This window comes from Sorex araneus, chromosome 3 (assembly GCF_027595985.1).
Source record: "Sorex araneus isolate mSorAra2 chromosome 3, mSorAra2.pri, whole genome shotgun sequence".
Taxonomy (NCBI): domain Eukaryota; kingdom Metazoa; phylum Chordata; class Mammalia; order Eulipotyphla; family Soricidae; genus Sorex; species Sorex araneus.
Window position 1 is genome coordinate 189,613,384 of NC_073304.1, and position 18,230 is coordinate 189,631,613.

Sequence of the window (18,230 nt, forward strand, 5' to 3'; positions counted from 1 at the left end):
ATTGCCTGGTCAGGGAGGAGCCCTGACTTTCAGTTTAGCTTTGTCATGTTAAGGTGGAAGTACTGTGCAACTTTTATCCTTCCTGTATCCATAAAATGGACATGATAGTGGTTCTTCAAGCACACAGCGTTACCTGTTCTTCCTCAGTAGAAGAGAAATTCTTCCTCTCAGGCTTTGGTGTTCACATTAAATCCTTCAAAGAGGGCAGTGGAAGCAATATGTAGGGACCCAAAAAAAAAGTAAAAAGAAAGGAAAGCAAATATCTAAAGCATCTGGCAGTTGGAATTGCTCTCAAGAATGAGGGTTCCAGAGCTGGACAGTACGGCCAGTTAGATGCTTTCCTTGCATGCAGCTGACCCAGGCTTGAGCCCCCTGCCACCCCACCCCTCAAGAAAAGGGGTTTTCTTCCTCATAGGGGCATCACAGATTCTGGAAAAGACCCAACCCTGACAAGTCGATCACAACTTGTCCTAGAGCAAGCAGGGATGAGGCAATAATAACTTTGATAAGGCAAACCACTCCTTTACCCTTTTTTTGTTTTGGGCCACACTCATAGGTATTCAGGGATTATTCTTGATTTGATGCTCAGGGGTCACTCCTGGCAGTGTTTGGGAGCCCATATGTGGTGCCAGGGATTGAACCAGGGTCTGCTGCGTGCAAGGCAAGCACCTTACCCACTGTATTATCCAGCCCCTAATAGAGACATTTTCCCACCAGAAAGCACTGAGTGGGAAAACACTCAACTCACAGCTGAGTCCTTTGGAACACTAAAATGAAACCCATCTGAATTCTTGGAGAGTTTAGCCACTGGGTGCATTTTTCCACCTTAGAGATTCACCCACCTTCTCAATCTGAGAGTGTACTTTCACCCCATGTCTTTCTTCCTAGTTCTCTAAGATTTTAAAAAGAAGAAAAAATGCTAAGATTGCTTCACTTGGGGTGCCAGAGAGATAGTACAGGGGTTAAGAAACTTGCCTTGCATCCTGCTGGCCCTGGTTCAAATCCCTGGGCACCACCGGGATACTCCTAAGCACAGAGCCAGGAGTAGACCCTGAGCATCACCAGGTATGGCCCAACACCCCCCCACCCCCCAAATTACAAGAGTATTTCATTTTGAGTGGTCAGATAGATAGTACCAGAGGTAAGGCTCTTACCTCACCTCTCTGTGGCTGACCCTGGTTCCATCTCCAGTACCATCTAAAGAACCCTGACCATCACTGCATATGGCCCAAACCCCTATTCCATCTCCCCACCAAAAAAAAGTGCTTCACAGTGGGTAGGGTAGGGCATCGACCTGGGTTCGATTCCTCCGTCCCTCTTGGAGACCTCGGCAAGCTACCGAGAGTATCTTGCCCACACAGGAGAGCCTGGCAAGCTCCCCGTGGTGTATTCGATATGTCAAAAACAGTAAGTCTCACAATGGAGACGTTGCTGGTGCCTGCTGGAGCAAATCAATGAGCAACGGGATGACAGTGATACATTTTGTTTTCACTTTTCTGAACATCACTGGATGTAATCTGCACACTCTCCCCTGCTTTCCACCCCAAGAATGGTGTTCATCATACTGAAGTCCCAAGCCTTTCCTTCCTCCCATTCCCTGACTTGGCACTAGGTCCATGTTTGTTGAATGACTAAGGAGGAAAGGATGGGAGCAGTAGTGGTGACTAGTTCCCAGTTAGCCTTAGACTCATGCTGCCAGCTGTGTAGAAAAGGAGAGCCCTCATTGCAGCTCTGCTGTCTGCCTGCTTTCGCCCCAGGGATGACAGACACTGAACTCCAGAGGAGTGGGTGCTCATGAAGCAAGACCACACTGGAGGGACAGAGGAAACTACAGGAGATCAAGAGGCTTGCACTGCATTCTGTTGATCCTGGTCTGAATCCCAGGTACCACATATGGTCCCCAAGCACCATCAGGGGTGGTCCTTGAACACAGAGTCAGTAGTATCCCTACTTATCATCTGCTGTGACCCACACCCCACCCTACCCTCCATCCCCATCAGAGAGTACAGTGGGTAAGATACTTGCCTGGTTTTATCCCCAGCACCACATATGGTTCCCTGATACAGGAATGATCCCTGTGAGTTTAAAAAGCATGTATGTGATGTGTGTGTTCGGTGGCCAAGAACCACCTCCCCAGGCTGGTCAAAGGCACAGGTGATCAGAGGGGTGGGAGGAGTGGAGGAACAGGGACCCCAGACTGGTTGGTAATCAGGGAACATTTATTTTGTCTTTTCTCCCCTCCCTACTTTTCTCACAGCATAGTTCTTTCTCCTTTCTCCTTCCTACTCCCTTACGGTATATTTATATAGAGATGGTGAAGAGTTGGGGTACACATAGGTGGGGCTGAACATTACCATACAATAAACATGTAAAGCCCCTCTAGGGGAAGTTCTAGGATATTAACTCAGGGACAAAATCTCATCTGGGAGTTCTGCAATCTAGATTACTAGGAGATCCACTCAAGGGTGGGATCCCATTGAGGGTGTATTGCTTTTTCCTTTTCTTAACTAATAAACAATCACGTTCTGATGAGCCTTACGCATGAAGGGACCGGCAGAGGAACCCAGTTGTGTGTGCGGGACCCGGGGCTGAGATCTCCAAGCCTGCTTGGATTGGGACTGGACCTTCTCCACCCAGACTCCCCATTTTTAAGTAGCTTGGCAGCCACATCCACAGACTGCCCCTGGCGCCGTGTAATCCCACCAACGGCCAACATCCAGAGACTATAAGACCAAGCTCCCGGAAGAGAGTGAAGCAAAGTCTCTTGCCCCCTGCGCCTGGCTGTCTTCACCAGGGCCACTCGGAGGGGACGGGTTGCCTTTCCCTCCCAGCCCCAAGCAGAGCCTTGACAGAACTCCGGAACCCAGCCACAGCCATGCTCAAGGCCACTCTCCACATGTTCGGATGAGCTTCACACATAAAGGGACCGGCAAAGCGGCCGTGGGATATCTAATAGCCTTGTTCTCCCTCTTGGAGAACCTGACAAGCTACCAAAAGTCTATTGCCCTCAAGGGAGAGCCTTGCAAGCTCCCCATGGTATATCTATATCCCAAATACAGTAAAAGATATATGCATACCTCTCGGAGAGCCCGGCAAGCTACCAAGAGTATCCCGCCTGCACGGCAGAGCCTGGCAAGCTACCCATGGTGTATTCGATATGCCAAAAACAGTAACAACAGGTCTCATTTCCCTGACCCCGAAAGAGCCTCCAATTGTTGGGAAAGATGAGTAAAGGAGAGGCTGCTAAAATCTCAGGGCTGAGTGTAATAGAGACATTACTGGTGCCCGCTCGAGTAAATCGACAAACAAGGGGATGACAGCTAATAAACAATCATAGTATATTTATTTCTTACTAATGCTTCTAGTCATTTTGTATGAACACAGAGATATATTAAGCTTAAAGGTTGGCTCTTCCTGGGGACATCTTGCTATATATCCCAGACTACAGTTCTCAGCCTTTCCTAACCCCATCAGGGTCCTTATTCAGTTACTTCTTTTTGGATCATGACAGTTTGTTCCATGACCATACTCTTACCATTATATTTCTTATGGTCCTTAGCTTGTCCCTTTTCGATGCCAGGGTAGCTTATAGTTTGCCCAGGGGCCCATCCTTGTCCCTTGCTGGGACCTGCTTTGGTGGAGGGTGGGGCGGGAGGCATGTTAGGAAGGGCAACAGAGGCTTAAGTCAATATAATGGATGCCCAGGAGTAAATATTCGGAGTCGATTTTAACCCCCATATCACAAAAGCATAGCATCAACTGTCTTCCTATTTCTATATAAAAAGGACATAGCTAAACCATGCAAAGGACAAAAAGAGAAATCAATACAGGATTATTAGTGCCTAATGGAATTGGGTATGCCTCGGGAGCACTGTGTGGTAGTCCCTGAGGAAGGAGCAAGGACAAACCTATGTTATCCAACAATCCCAGAGCACAGAACCAGGCGTAAGCCCTGAGCACAGCCACATGCAGCCTGAAACAAAACAAACCAAAAACCAGTACAGTCTAAGTGTAAAGAAGAGCTATGGCCATAGAGACACAGCCAAGACCGCTAGCAAGGAGAGGCGGCCTCCACTGGCAGCCAGTGACCCTGAAAGCTGCTTAGAGAGATGAACGGTTAAAAAAAAAAAAAGGAAGAGAGTTAAAATTTTAAGGGGATTAGGGAAAGGAGAAGAGGTGGACTACAAGAATACCTCTTTGGAGGCTGGAGTGATAGTACAGTGGGTAGGGCCTTGCACATGACCCACATAGGTTCAAGCTCCAGCACCCCCAAGTCCACAAGGAGTGATCCCTAAGTGCAGAGCCAGGAGAAAGCCCTGAGCACCACTGGGTGTGGCTCCAAAACTAAAAAAAATAATAAAACATGTCTTGATTTTGTCTGTGAAGCAGGAAACTTTCCTTGCTGTAAGTAGATGGGGAGGTGATTAGGGGTGTGGTGGGAAGGGGGCGCCCTCTGCAATCAGAGGTGTAGGAGGTTACACATAACCATGGACATACAGCCCACTAGGATAGTTGAAGGCTCAGTCACTGCTAAGTTGAAGCTATTTGTGTTGGGATTTGCCTGCCTGCCCAAACCTTGGTGCTGTGCCCGCTGATCACCTTGTTAGAGTTGTAGAAGTACCTTCACCAAAAGTAGACGTCAAACTTCTTCTGAAAATACTCCACATCATTTTTGGGTTTTGGTTTTTTGACCACACCTGGTAGTGCTCGGGGATGCCAAGGATAGAACCCAGATGCCTGGGTTGGCCGTGTACAAGTCAGGTGCCCTACCCACTTGCACTATCACTCCGGCTCCCTCCACACCAGATTTTAAGTGTTTAAAAGAAACAGCATACCAGCTGTGCAGCCCCCAAGCAAAACAAAAAGAACGCCCCAAAACATAATAGGTGACACTTTATTGAACTGTTTTTGTTTTTTAAGATGTTCCTGCTTGTTTGAGTCCTAAGGGAAGGAGAACCCCTTTCTGCCAATACCCCTGGTGCCTGGGCGGGCCTTGGAGTTACAGGCAGGACTCAGGCTTTAGCTATCTGGGCAGGCTGGAGTCCATGGGAAGGAAACAGAGCTTCTGCTTGTTTTGAGTAAGTCATATTTGTGCCCGTTGATATCTGAGGCCTCTGGAGATGAATAGCAGGAGGATCTAGGGGAAAGAGTAACAAAAACTGTTGACCAGGAGATTGCCAAGTTCTGGCCTGTCAACAGAAGGGCAGGAAACTGAAGTCATATTTGCAGAGTATCATCAGAATCTTTCTGAACTGCCTTGTTTCATGTCAGGAGCCGGTGCAGGCTCAATTCAAGGGCCTTTTAGCATTCTAGGCAGCGTTCGGCTCAGAGAGCACCAGCTCAGAGCGGTAAGAAGCATGTATCAGCCCTGGGTGGGCAGCCGGTGTATTCCCTCAAGTTGGGGTGGTCCAGGTCGCCACGATTACTGTGTTTAGGGTTGTTTGGATCCCAGTCAGTAGGGGGTCCGTGTGTTCTCACACACACACAGTGGGACTCTGTGAAGCCTGGCTTGTACATCTTCCTGGGGACGCCGGTCCAGTCTCTTTTCACACCTCCACTAAAAACAGAAGGAAAAAGAGGCTTCATGAACTCATCAATCTCCTTGGAAAGAGAACACGGAAGCAGTGAGCCAGGCTTTGAGAAAAACAGAAGCTACCCCACTCTCGTCATGGGGAGTGGTGGTGATGATAGGTACTGCTCAGCCCCTGAACCCCTGGGCTCTTACTGCAGCATCCTGCAGGGGCAGCCTCTCTTCTCTGTGCTCCCCAGCCCCATCTTGTGCGTGCCTGCAGGCAGCATACTGCGCTGGTAGCACTCTGAAAGGATTTCTCCAACTGGCCTGCACGCTGCTCTAAAGCAGGCTCTGATCTCATAAGCAGGGGCTGGGTCTTCCTTCCCTTCCAGAGCTACTTGTGTAGCATCCCTTGTGTGTGGATGTGTGTAGCGGGGGAGGTCTTTTATGTACTTATTCAGTTTTTGGCCACACTGATGATGCTCAAGGCTTGCTCATGGCTCTGCAGTCAGGAAACATCCCTGATAGTGCTCGGGGGACCTTGGGATGCCAGGGATTGAACCCAGGTTGGTCTCGTGCAAGGCAAGCACCTTCCCCCTGCCCCAGGGGTCTTTTAATCTGGGCCTCTTGGGTGGGACGAACAGGTGCCAGAACAATGGGAGGCCCTATGCCTTCTCCTCTGGGAAAGCCATGGCGTAGGCTGTATGCTGCCAGGTGTCCTGTCTCAGCACAGGTCTAGAGTTGTTGCTGCCCGGTTCAGGTGGAGGATCAAACTCCAGCCCGACAAAGTTTGCAGCAACCTCTTCTTGACAAGGCCTTCCTCTAAGGATACTTGTTCAACTTTCTGCGGATTCACAAATCTTGAAAAAGGAGAATGAAGTTCTTAGAACACCCCATACATGCAGGACTTAGTACCGCTTAAACGGTATATTCTAGTACCTAAGACAATATTAGAAACCAAGTCACTTGTAGCTTTCCTGGCGAAAAGGCTGGTAGGGTGCTGGGCAGCTGCACCTTAGTCAGCCTGTGTCAGCCTCACCCCTCACCTGTTCCCCAGCTTGCCTGCAGCACTCCTTTCTCCCCCAGCAGAAAACAATGGGTTTTACCTTAAGGATAGGGATAGGACTAAATTCCTTAGCGTTAGGAAAGAAAAGTCTTCTGTAGTCCTGGAGGCAATTCAAAGGTGAGGGCTCTGTGGGAGGGAGAGACAGCCCTCTGTGGAGCTACGTTATGGCACCTGAAGGTGCAGGAGCCTCTGGTATTCCTAGGGTCCACAGGTGGCTTCTGAGACCACCTGCTTTCAAGTGTGTGTCCCAGCTGGAAGTGGACCAGCAGATTTGCAGAGTCCTGCAGCCAGAAACTTGATGGCACTGGAGAAACTCCGCACCCTCTACCCACTACACTTCCCCTCGCGCAGACTGGGGAAAACTGTGTGTGACAAAAACAGTGGCTGGGCCTGGAGAAGGCTGAGGTTTGGCTGTTGGCTTTGGTCAACACAAGGAATAAGTCTCAAGGAGAGGGACAAAGAATGGCTCAGGGCCCTGAAAGGCAAGTTCACTCCCCTTTGCCCCTAGGGAAGTCTTCCCTTAGCTCAGGCAGGATCCCCTGCCCTCTTCAATGAGAGGGAGCAGGACTACTGGTTTGAGACTTGAGGCCCTTGAGGCTCATGGGGTGTGGAGGGGAACAGGTTTGCCTACTTTCTGCCTTCCCCAGACTTAGAGACCTGAGGGACTCAAGTTGCACCTTGGCCCGGACTGGCCTGGTAATGAAAACAGGAACAAAAATCTTGTTTGGCTTTTGTGTTTGGGGCAGTAACCAGCAGTGTGTGTGTGTGTGTGTGTGTGTGTGTGTGTGTTGGCGGGGGCAGGGGGCACCCCTGTGGAGCTGGCGATCAAACTGGGGTCTCCTGCATGTAAATCATGGACACTAGCTCTCTTCAGGACCTTTATTTTGGGGCACACACCCAGCAGTGCTTGGGCTAATTCCAGCTTAGTGCTAGGGACCACATGGCGGCAGGGCCTGAATCTGCTGAACTATCTATCCAGCTTGAGGAGTCGGGGGAAATGGTTCTCTAGAGCTTCTCCAAAACAATCTGGAAGAATACCTGTGGCATCTTTTCTAATCTGGCTCCCTTCCCTTTAGTTTTTCAGGGATGGATTTCCCTATTTAGTCCATGCTTCTGGAATTATTCAGACTTTTCGATGTTTTGAAGACAGTAACTGGTCATTGCCGCCAATGTGCCTCCTCCCTTCTCCTAAGGGCTGGCCAAGGGAGAAAGTGAGGCCATTGGATAGAACAGGCCACAGAGAGGAAGAACTAGGATTTGTCTCTTTTTTCCCTGGTCAGGGTTTATTCAGCATCTCTGGGAAATTAAAAATAAAGTAAGGAGGGGCTGGAGCAATAGCACAGCGGGGAGGGCGTTTGCCTTGCCTGTGGCCGACCCAGGTTCGATTCCCAGCATCCCATATGGTCCCCTGAGCACCGCCAGGGGTAATTCCTGAGTGCAGAGCCAGGAGTAACCCCTGTGCATCGCCAGGTGTGATCCAAAAAGCAAAAAATAAAATAAAATAAAATAAGGAGACAGAAGATAGTAGGGATTAGGGCATATAACTTGTATGTAGCACCACAGCCTTCCTCGGGTCAAAACTCTAAATAAAGGTTAGTGCTGATTTTCCTTTTCCTGCAAGAGAAATTCTTTCTCTCCTGAACCACAGTTCCTTAAGAAATCCTCGGGTGGTGGGGATAAATTTCTGTGCCATATACAGAGATCAGGTGGGTCTCAGGTGCAGCTTAACTGTCTTGTGGAGTTGATGAGACAAGGTCTATGCCACATAGGTGCTCAGAGCAAACTTTCATCAGTCCGAAACTCCTGGGGCATTTCAGCGGTGACCAAGGAGAGTAATGATGAAGGTGGGAGATCACCCACTGGAGCCTGCCCCCTGAAGGTGGGAGATCACCCACTGGAGCCTGCCCCCTCTCTCCTCCCCACTTCACATAAGCCATTTGCAAGAAGCCCTCCCATTGAACTGCTGGTCTCGTTGTTGAGAAATGCTGGCGGGGCCCCTGTGTTTCTGGGGAGGTTTCCCCACACCCATAAAAAGAGGGAAAATCAAGAAAGAATTAACAGGATACCTAAGTCTGGACCCTCATATTCTCACCTAGTTTTATGGCGTAAGCCGCTAACGAGTGATTTTTAAGGCTTTCTAAAAGGTTCTAACAGATGGCCAAGGTTTAGACCCCACTATCCCAGTGCATGTGTCTGTTGGAAACATTCCCCTGAGTTAAGAGTAAATTGACAGTTTTACCAAATTAGACAGACAGGATGACCGAGGAGACTGCTTTGGGAGGCAGGAAGGAATGAAATGGAAGTCTGGTTACCTTTCTGGGGAGCACCAGAACCGACTGCCCTTGGCTGAGCTCCACTCACTATTGCAGGGCGGAAATGTCTTCCTTTCTCTCTGCTGCTGTTTATCAGCGTCCTGGCCTCTGGTGATCATGGCTTCTACCTTGATCAGTTCTGAGGTAGGGAGCCCATCCTCGCCATAGTATCTTCCTATCAACCTTCCTGTGGTGACAGGAAAGCTGGTGTCAGAGGAACAATGGAGAGAGGCATGCACAGGTGGCACTGAAACAGCCGAGCAAAGCCAGGAGTGCTGAACTCAGGGCTCGATGGAAAGTCGCCTGCTGGGTACCTGTGTATGTGTGGATGTACGTTTGATGTATGTATGTGGAGTGACGTGGTGTCTTCTGGCTCAACATCTTACAATACTCAGTAGAAGCATCCCTCTCCTAGCTAGCTATAGCTCCTCTAGTATAGAGATGATAAAATCTCTCACGTCCAGATACTAGTTTCCTGAAAGTAGAATCATATGTAGAATCCATAATGATCAAATCTCTCACTTCCAGACATGAGAGTCCTTAAAGTAGAATCCATAGAGGCTGGAGTAATAGCACAGCGGTAAGGTGTTTGCCTTGCACGCAGCCAACCTGGGTTTGATTCCCAGCATCCCATATGGTCCCCTGAGCACTGCCAGGAGTAATTCCTGAGTGTAGAGCCAGGAGTAACCCCTGTGCATCACCGGGTGTGACCCAAAAAGAAAAAAAAAAAAAAGAAAAGAAAAAAAAAGTAGAATCCATAGGGCTTGGGGACATACAGTGGGTATTTAATAAATATCTGATAGGTGAATGGCTCCCCAAGTAATATTCTTCCTCAAGTTATGATTCCTCAAGTTACTTTGTCTATGTTTATACATATTTTAGTGCTTACTCTGTAGTAGGCATGATATTAATACTTTGCCAATACCCTATTAATCCTCTTGACAGTTCTGAGAGAGGAATCAGTGATCCCTTATTCCTGGGAGATTAGAAGAATGAACACCTCAGAGAAATCTGGGAAACCGGTGAATCCAGCCCAATCTCATACTCTCCCAGCCATCATTCTCTTTTCGCTCAGTCCTGTACAGCAGCTGTTTCTCAAGCTTTTTTGAACTGTGTCCCACTTCTAGTCACCTTTCCTTCCTACGGCCCCTAACCTATTGGACTTATGATGTGGTCCCCATTTACACTCTATTAACCTGGGACCCCCCTTGAAATATCCCAGGAGCCCATTGGACATTGGCTGAGAAATGCTGTTTTAGAGGACATAGTAAGTGGAAACTTGAGTTAAAATCTCTCTCTAAACTTCTAAGGGCCTGGGGCTGGAGCCATAACACAGCGGGTAGAGCGTTTGCCTTGCACAAGGCCAACCCGGGTTCGATTTCCAGCATCCCATATGGTCCCCCAAGCACTGCCAGGAGTAATCCCTGAGTACATGAGCCAGGAGTAACCCCTGTGCATTGCCAGGTATGACCCAAAAAGGAAAAAAAAAATAAACAAATAAACTTCTAAGGGCCTATTTCCAGGTTTAATGGCCTGCGAATCTTTAGGGCAGAATTAGAAAAGCATCAATTTTCCTTAGGCTCATGCACTTCCATGCCCATCTCCTGTAAAAGGACTTCAAAGATAGCACCTTCACCAGGCAAGAGAAAGAGCAGAAGGCCCTTCTAGGTTTGACCTCGTAGGAGGGTTTATCTCCGTGTCTCAGCTAGTGAGTCTAACTCTTCAATCCCTGTGACCTCACTTAGATTTGTATGTGTGACCTAACTTAGACTTGTATGTCCGAGAATCAGTGTATCTTCTCAAGTCCAACTCTTTTTACAGACTTTTTCAATTCTATTTTTCACTTTTGTTGTTGTCTTGGACTACATCCGGCAATGCATAGGGCTTATTCCTGGCTCTGCACTTAGGAATCACTCCTGGCAGGGCTCAGGGAACCACATGGGATATGGGGAATCAAACCCAGGTTGTCTCTGTGCAAGGGAAGTGCCCTCCCCATTGTACTATCGCTCTGGCCCCTTCTATTTGTCAGTTTTAGTCTCTGTTATCTGGTTCAGGAGGTTTAGATCTCTTACTCCTCCTCTTTGCATCTAAATGTTCATTGCCCTTCATTCATATCATCAGCAAAACTTGTCAGTCAATCTTCAAAAAACACCCTGTGCTTAGAACATAGCTCAAGTGTTTCGAAAAGCCAATCCGTGAGGTCCTTAGTTCAGGTTTCTGTTTGGGCCACCCAGAGGTGCTCATGTGCTATTGCTGGCTCTGTGCTCAGAAGTGATACCAGATGGTGTTTGGGGAATGTATGTGGTGCCAGGGATCAAATTCCATCAAGCAAGGCAAGCTCCTTACCTCCTATACTATCTCTCCAGTACCTTTTCTTCTTTTTTTTTTTTTTTGGTTTTTGAATCACACTTGGCAGTACTCAGGCATTACTCCTGATGGTGCTCAGGGGACCACATGGTGCTGGAGATCAAACCTGACCTCTTGCATACCAAGTATGTGCATTGAGCTTTCTCCAGCAAGACCCTTAGTTTTATGCCCAGTACCGAAGGAGTTTCCCAACCCCATTCCTTACCACACACAGAATGCAGCACCACTGGGTATGGCCTCTGTAAAAACACAAAGCAACAAACACTTTACCCTGCCTCCCATATGTCCATTCCTTCCCATTTCCACCTCTGCTATCCTAATCCAAATGAAAGGCACAACAGAAGCCTACCAACTAGTCTCTCTACTTCAGTCCTGTCTTTCAAAAGTTTTCTCCCAGTAGGCAACTAGGGTGATCTTTTATTTATTTATTTATGTATTTATTTATTTATTTTGCTTTTGGGTCACACCCGGCGATGCTCAGGGGTTACTCCTGGCTCTGCACTCAGGAGTTAATCAGGGGACCATATGAGATGCTGGGGATTGAACCTGGGCCGGCCAGGTGCAAGGCAAATGCCCTCCCCACTGGACTATTGCTCCAGCCCCTGGGGTGATCTTCTAATATCCTGAATCATGGGGCTAAAGAGATAGTACAGGGGGTAAGGTGTCTGCTTTGCATATAGCTAACAGGACTAAATCTCCAGCACTACATTTTGTTCCCTGAGCACCTCTGTAAGGAATGACCCCCATACAAAGCCAGGAATAGTCGCTGGGTATGGCTTAAATGCACTCCATCCACACTAAAAACAAAGGTTGGAGTATATGACTGGCATGTGCTAGACCTGAAATTTTGTTGTTTGGGGCCACACCAGTGGTAATTTTCATTTCTGTATATATTATAAACTTGTGTCCTCTATGTCCTGATGTGTTCTGATTCCCTGAAAGAGTCTCACACAGACCCCCTTTCCTCAGAATGAGCTGTTGAGAGTTCAAGAACTTCAACGAACTCATCCTTAGTCCATGAGGAGTAGAACTATAATTTACCCATAATTCACGTTCAGGTAGTGCAGAGATTAAGACACTTACACTGCTTGTAGTTATTGTCTAGCATATCTTTTTTGTTTTGGGTCACACCTGGCAAGCTCAGGGGTTACTCCTGGCTCTGCATTTAGGAATTACTCCTGGCGGTGCTTAAGGGACCTAATGGGATGCCGAGGATCCGAACCCAGGTATGCAAAACAAACACCCTACAGATACGGTCTCTCCAGTCCCTTGTCTAATATTTATTTATTTATTTTCAGTGTCTTCCCACTTAAATGATGAACACCCTAGTAAATTACCATTAGCAAATGGAGTGCCCTCTGTAACTGGTTTTTAACAAATGTTTGATTAGTATAAATTCCACTTGGGAGAAGCCCTGATATATTCAGGATAAATATAGCCAGTGTTTTTCTCCTTAGAAGATAAAAGGGGCTTGGGGTCAGAGAGAAAGTACAGGAGTTAAAATGCCTGCCTTGCACCCAACACAGTTTTGATTCCTAGCACTACATATGGTCCCCAAGCATCACCAAGAGTGATCCCTGAGGGGCTGGAGTGATAGCACAGAGGGTAGGGCATTCGACTTGCACGCGGCCAATCCAGGTTTGATTCCCGATTTCCAGCATCCCATATGGTCCCCTGAGCACCGCCAGGGGTAGTTCCTGAGTGCAGAGCCAGGAGTGACCCCTGTGCATCGCCGGGTGTGACCCAAAAAGCAAAAAAAAAAAAAGCGATCCCTGAGAACAGAGCCAGGAGTAAGCCCTGAGCACTACTGGGTGTGGTCCCAATACAAAACCAAAAATGAAGAAAAAAGGAGGAGGAAGGAGGGGATAAGTGGACAGAGACTATGAGGAGGTGGGAGAGGAAGAGGAGAATCCTATTTCAACCATCACTTCATATCCTCCTCCCCCTCAATTATAATTCTTTTAAAAACTGTGAGTGCCAGGCGATAATACCGTGGGTAGGGTGCTTTTCTTACACAGGGCTGAATTGGATTCAATCCCTAACACCACATATGATCCCTTAAGTCCTGCCATGAATGATCCTTGAGTGCAAAGCCAGGATTAAGCCCTGAGTACCACAAGATATGGCCCAAATCCTTTAACCTCAAACACACACACACACACACACACACACACACACACACACACACACACACACGCATGCATGAACACACGCACATGCAAAATAAAATAATATACTCGGGGCTGGAGCGATAGTACAGCGGGTAGGGCATTTGCCTTGCACACGGCCGACCCAGGTTCAATTCCCAGCATTCCATATGGTCCCCCGAGCACTGCCAGGAGTAGTTCCTGAGTGCAGAGCCAGGAGTAACCCCTGTGCATTGCCAGGTGTGACCCAAAAAAGCAGAATAATAATAATAACAACAAGAACAAAACAACAACAACAATAATAATAATATACTGCAGGACTGGACCGCTAGCACAGTGGGTAGGGCGTTTGCCTTGCACACAGCCGACCAGGATTCGATTCCTCTGTCCCTCTTGGAAAGCCCGGCAAATTACCGAGAGTATCCCACCCACACAGCAGAGCCTGGCAAGCTACCCGTGGCATATTCGATATGCCAAAAACAGTAACAACAAGTCTCACAATGGAGACGTTACTGGTGCACACTCCAGCAAATCCATGAACAATGGGACAACAGTGCTACAATATACTGCAGGAGGGCTAGAAATAATAAGATGTTTAAGGTGCCTGTCTTGCATGCGGCCCACCCATTCTGATCTTCAGCACCACACATGGTAGGTCCCTGAGCACCACCAGTGGTGATCACTTAACACAGAGCCAGGAGTAAGCCCTGAATACAGCCAGGTGTGCCCCAATACAACAACAACAAACCAAAATGCAGTAAAGGGCTTGGAGAGTGCTCAACTTGCAGGAAAGTGCATGGAACCCTGTGCAGCCTCCGAACTGCCAGGTGTGGCCGAAAAAAGAAAAAAAAATCACAGGGAAAATATAATGAAATCTAAAAATAGGATCTCTGAAATACCTACCAACAAACTCATATTTCTTCTCATAAAATGAAAGCCAATTTTGAAGTGTCAGCATTTCAGCAAGTGATAGGTCAGAAACATCATCCACGAGGCCTGTTTCTGAGTAGTCCCCAGTCACGAATGCTCTGGACGCATCTCGGCCTGTCAGAGAAACATAGATAACCTTGTAAACAACTTGCACTGCACCAATTCAACATTCTGTTTTCTGAGATAACATCTTTCTTTCATTCATTTTCAGCAATCCTGAATACAGCCAACCACTCTTCTTCATTTGTATGACCCTATATTCCTAGTTTTCTATTCTCTAATTTAAAAAAAAAAATTTATTTTGAGGCCACATTGGGCGGTGCTTGGGGTCACTCCTGACAGGCTCAAGGAACCATCTGGATTGTCAGGGATCGAATCCGGGTCGGCTACAAACCAGGTCAGGTCCTACCTACTGAACTATCTCTCTGACCCTCTCTTGATTTTTTTTGTTTTAGAAATATAAGTTTATTGGAAAGTAAGTACAAGAGAAACTCCCCAGCAGTGGAGGAACTTAATATAGGACAAAGCTCTCTCTTTAGATCATTTTCTATCAGCTTCAGGGATCAATTCTTGTCCAACTCCTTTCTTCCTCCACATTCTCCATCTAACAATTTCATCTCCAACTTAACAGACCTGTGACAGCATCAGTGCAAAATGTCTGCTCTGAGGCAAAAGAGATAGGACAGTGAATAATGCACTTGCCTTGCATGCTGCCAACCCAAATTTAATTCCCTCCACCGCCTACGGTCCTAAAACTGCCAGAAGTGACCCGAGTGCAGAGCCAGGAGTAAGTCCTGAGCAAAGCTGTAGTGACCCCCGCCCCCAAACCAAATGTACACACTACCAACTAATATATTTGTCTGTTTAGAGGGCCACACCTAAACTAGCAGAGCTTATTCCTGGCTCTGCATTCAGGAATCACTCATGGTGGGGCTCAAGGGACAGTATGGGGTGTTGGGGATAGAGCCGGGTATGCAGGGTAAGTGCCCTACACACTGTACTCTCTCGCCAGCCCCTAATAACATGTCCAGGGGCAGGTATATGTTAATGAGCTGGAGTGCAGGCAGGACATGCAGAGGCCTCCGCTGAGCCCAACCAGCACTGCTTCACTGGGCCTAAGCACTGACCTGTCTAACTTGCACAACTGGAGTGTGTCTCATCATGAGTGGCTCCTGTGCCTGGAAGGGCACCTCCTCCTGACAAGAAAATGCCTGCACTTACCTACATGGTCATAAGTGTCTACACCCCAGGAAACCTGAATCTATTTTAGCATTCCCAATCTCATGAAATACCAATCATTTGCTCAATTAGAAATACAGTCCTCTACACCTTCTTTATCCTTCATATCCAACCAGTTTCCAAATCCTATGACTCCCTCACCACCACTACCAATATCAGTCTCCTTTTCTTCATCTACCATGAAGCAAGCCGAGGCTATCATTTTGGGGAGTAAGGATGGGGAGAGAAGCACACCCAACCTGTGCTCAGAGATCACTCCTAGGGGGGACACAGGATCATATGTGGTGCTGGGGATCAAACCCAGGTCAGTCTCATGCAAGGCAAGGACCATACTCACTATACCATCACTCTGGCCCATGCCATCATTAATTTTTTAATTGCTAAAGCAGACCCCAGTAGGCCTTCACGTTCAACCCTTCCCTATTTTATTATTTTGTTTCTGGGCAACACCCAGCGATTGCTCAGAAGCTTCTCCTGGTTTGGTGCTAGGGATTGCTCCTGGTGGTGCTGACACCACACTATGTCTGGGCAAAACTCCAGCATGCAAAATATGCACCAATCCTTGTCACTTGTCTTAGGTTAATCCAGCATCTTCTTTTCCTTTTTTTTTTTAATTGAAGGAAGGTCATTCTTTTTTTTTGGGGGGGGGGGTCACAATCAGCAATGCTCAGGGGTTATCCCTGGCTCTGCACTCAAAAGTTACTCCTGGTGGTGCTCAGGGGACCATATGGGATGTTGGGGATTGAACCTGGGTTGGAGGCGTGCAACGCAAACACCCTATCCACTGTACTATCGCTCCAGCCCGAAGGAAGGTAGTTCTTATGAAATGGAACTTTCTTGGACAGAAGGGCAGAGAAAGAGAAGAGTATGTGATCAAGAGAGAAAATGGCTTCTTCAGAGTAGAAGCAAGCAGAGACAGGAAGACAAGCAAGCAAACCCAGGCTATCATTTTGGGGAGTAAGGGTGGGGAGAGAAGCACACCCAACCTGTGCTCAGAGATCACTCCTAGGGGGGACACAGGATCATATGTGGTTCAAGGGAGAAGATGGGCTTCAAAAGCAAGCCTCCTTTTCTTTTTAAGTGTGGGAAATGGACCTTCTCCTAGATAGGTAAGGAGACATCTATGAAAGTAATAGGCTGGTGGCCCTAGTCCAAACATCAAGCTGGACAATTTAGGGCAAATCATATACTTCAATCAAACTTCAATGCTGTAAGCTAGAAAATAAAAGCAGTGCTGCCATCTTTGAGAGTATTCTTTTTGGTGCCTTTAAAAGTGACCAGACCTCTTCTCTGTGCCCTAATGTCATAATTTGTTTTGAAGCCAAACACAGCCAACCCGGGTTCAATTCCTGTAACTCTCAGAGAGCCTGGCAAGCTACAGAGTATCCTGCTTGCACAGCAGAGCCTGGCAAGCTACCCATAGCATACTTGGTATGCCAAAAACAGTAACAAGTCTCACAATGGAGACGTTACTGGTGCCCATTTGAGCAAATCAATGAGCATCTGGACAGCAGTGCTTACAGTGCTACCCGGCTCCAGGGCCATGGGTGTGTGTTGGGTGGGGGGACAGGCCCCCCCGCCGTAGGGGTTTGAATACAGGGCCCCTGCTTGCATGCTTTCAGTCCTTTGCACTCTTTCTCCGTTTTTTATTTTCCTTTTTAAAGAAAAGCAGACAGCTGTATTTCCATTAGACGCAAGAATGACTCAAACCAAAAGTTTGTGAGGCAAACAGGATTGGGGTGACCGAAAGATTATTTTTGATGGGGCCTATTGAAGAGAAGATTGGGCTAGGTAGAACCAGGGTCTCATCTCTGCACCAGACAGGTCTGCAAGCATATCCAAGGGTGAGTACTAGGGACCAAGAGGTAGGAGAAGCGTTTCTGGCAAACTACGCAGTGCAGAACGGTGGGGAACCACGGGGGGGGGGGGGAGGTTGCCTGAGTCAGACAAGGCAGGCAAGAAGGTAACGCTGAGACCGACCCTCACGCCGATCCCACGAAGCAGGGGAGAAAAACCGGACGGATGAATAATGAAAAAAAAAAAAAAAAAAGGAACGGGCGCAGGGAAGGCGACGACCGGTGGCGGGGCAGGAAACCACGAGCCGCCTCGCCGATACCTGCGAAGCCGCTATAGTGGGCCCCAGGCTCGTAGTTCCGCCGACCCGAGGACACATCGTAGACGCGGCCGAGCAATGCCAAGTAGAGCCCCGGGTCCTTCGGGCCGCCGCGGTAGCGGGCCAGCTCCGCGGGTATGAAAAGACGAATGTCAGCGTGGGGACGCCACGAGCCGAGCAGGCGCGCTGCCAGCACCGCCGCCGCGGCCACGGCCACACCCAACAGGAGCCCACGCCCTCCGAGGCTCAGCATTTGGCCCGCCGCGCCTCCGCCACTCGTCCGAAGTTGCCGCCGCTCCGGCCACAACCAAGATGGCGGAGACGCTGGTCGTAACGTCACCGACGCGCCGCTCGCGCGCCCCGCCCCGTCGGCTCAGCGCGGAGGGGGACAGCCCAGGCCCGACGGGGAAATTCTCCGGCGGGAAAGGTCAAGCGATGACTTCGACTCCGCCTCGTACAGTTTCCGCATCGCTGTCGACAGCGAAGGGGTGCCGAGAGAGCGAGGCGGCGGAAGCCCCTCCCGGCGTGCACGTTGCCCGCCCGC

At 48.5% G+C, this 18,230-nt stretch overlaps 1 protein-coding gene across 1 annotated transcript; it reads right to left on the reverse strand.

The window, feature by feature from the left end:
• Positions 1-4,875: 4,875 nt before the first annotated feature.
• Positions 4,876-18,214, reverse strand: LOC101553935 (neuferricin). Its single transcript, XM_004605236.2, has 4 exons — positions 17,690-18,214; positions 14,308-14,448; positions 8,891-9,077; positions 4,876-5,557 (listed from the first exon to the last, which is right to left on the reverse strand). Exons 1-4 carry the CDS (start codon positions 17,937-17,939, stop codon positions 5,341-5,343), a joined length of 795 nt encoding a protein of 264 aa, XP_004605293.1. The 5' UTR covers positions 17,940-18,214; the 3' UTR covers positions 4,876-5,340.
• Positions 18,215-18,230: the final 16 nt, after the last annotated feature.

Excerpts from the sequence above, each read along its gene's own strand:
- LOC101553935 (XM_004605236.2), bottom strand. The coding sequence starts at position 17,939 with ATGCTGAGCCTCGGAGGGCGTGGGCTCCTGTTGGGTGTGGCCGTGGCC. Across the intron at positions 9,078-14,307 it reads GAAGAAATATGAGTTTGTTG|GAAGGTTGATAGGAAGATAC; the intron begins GTAGGTATTTCA and ends CTGTCACCACAG. Across the intron at positions 5,558-8,890 it reads TTCTGGTGCTCCCCAGAAAG|TGGAGGTGTGAAAAGAGACT; the intron begins GTAACCAGACTT and ends TTCTGTTTTTAG.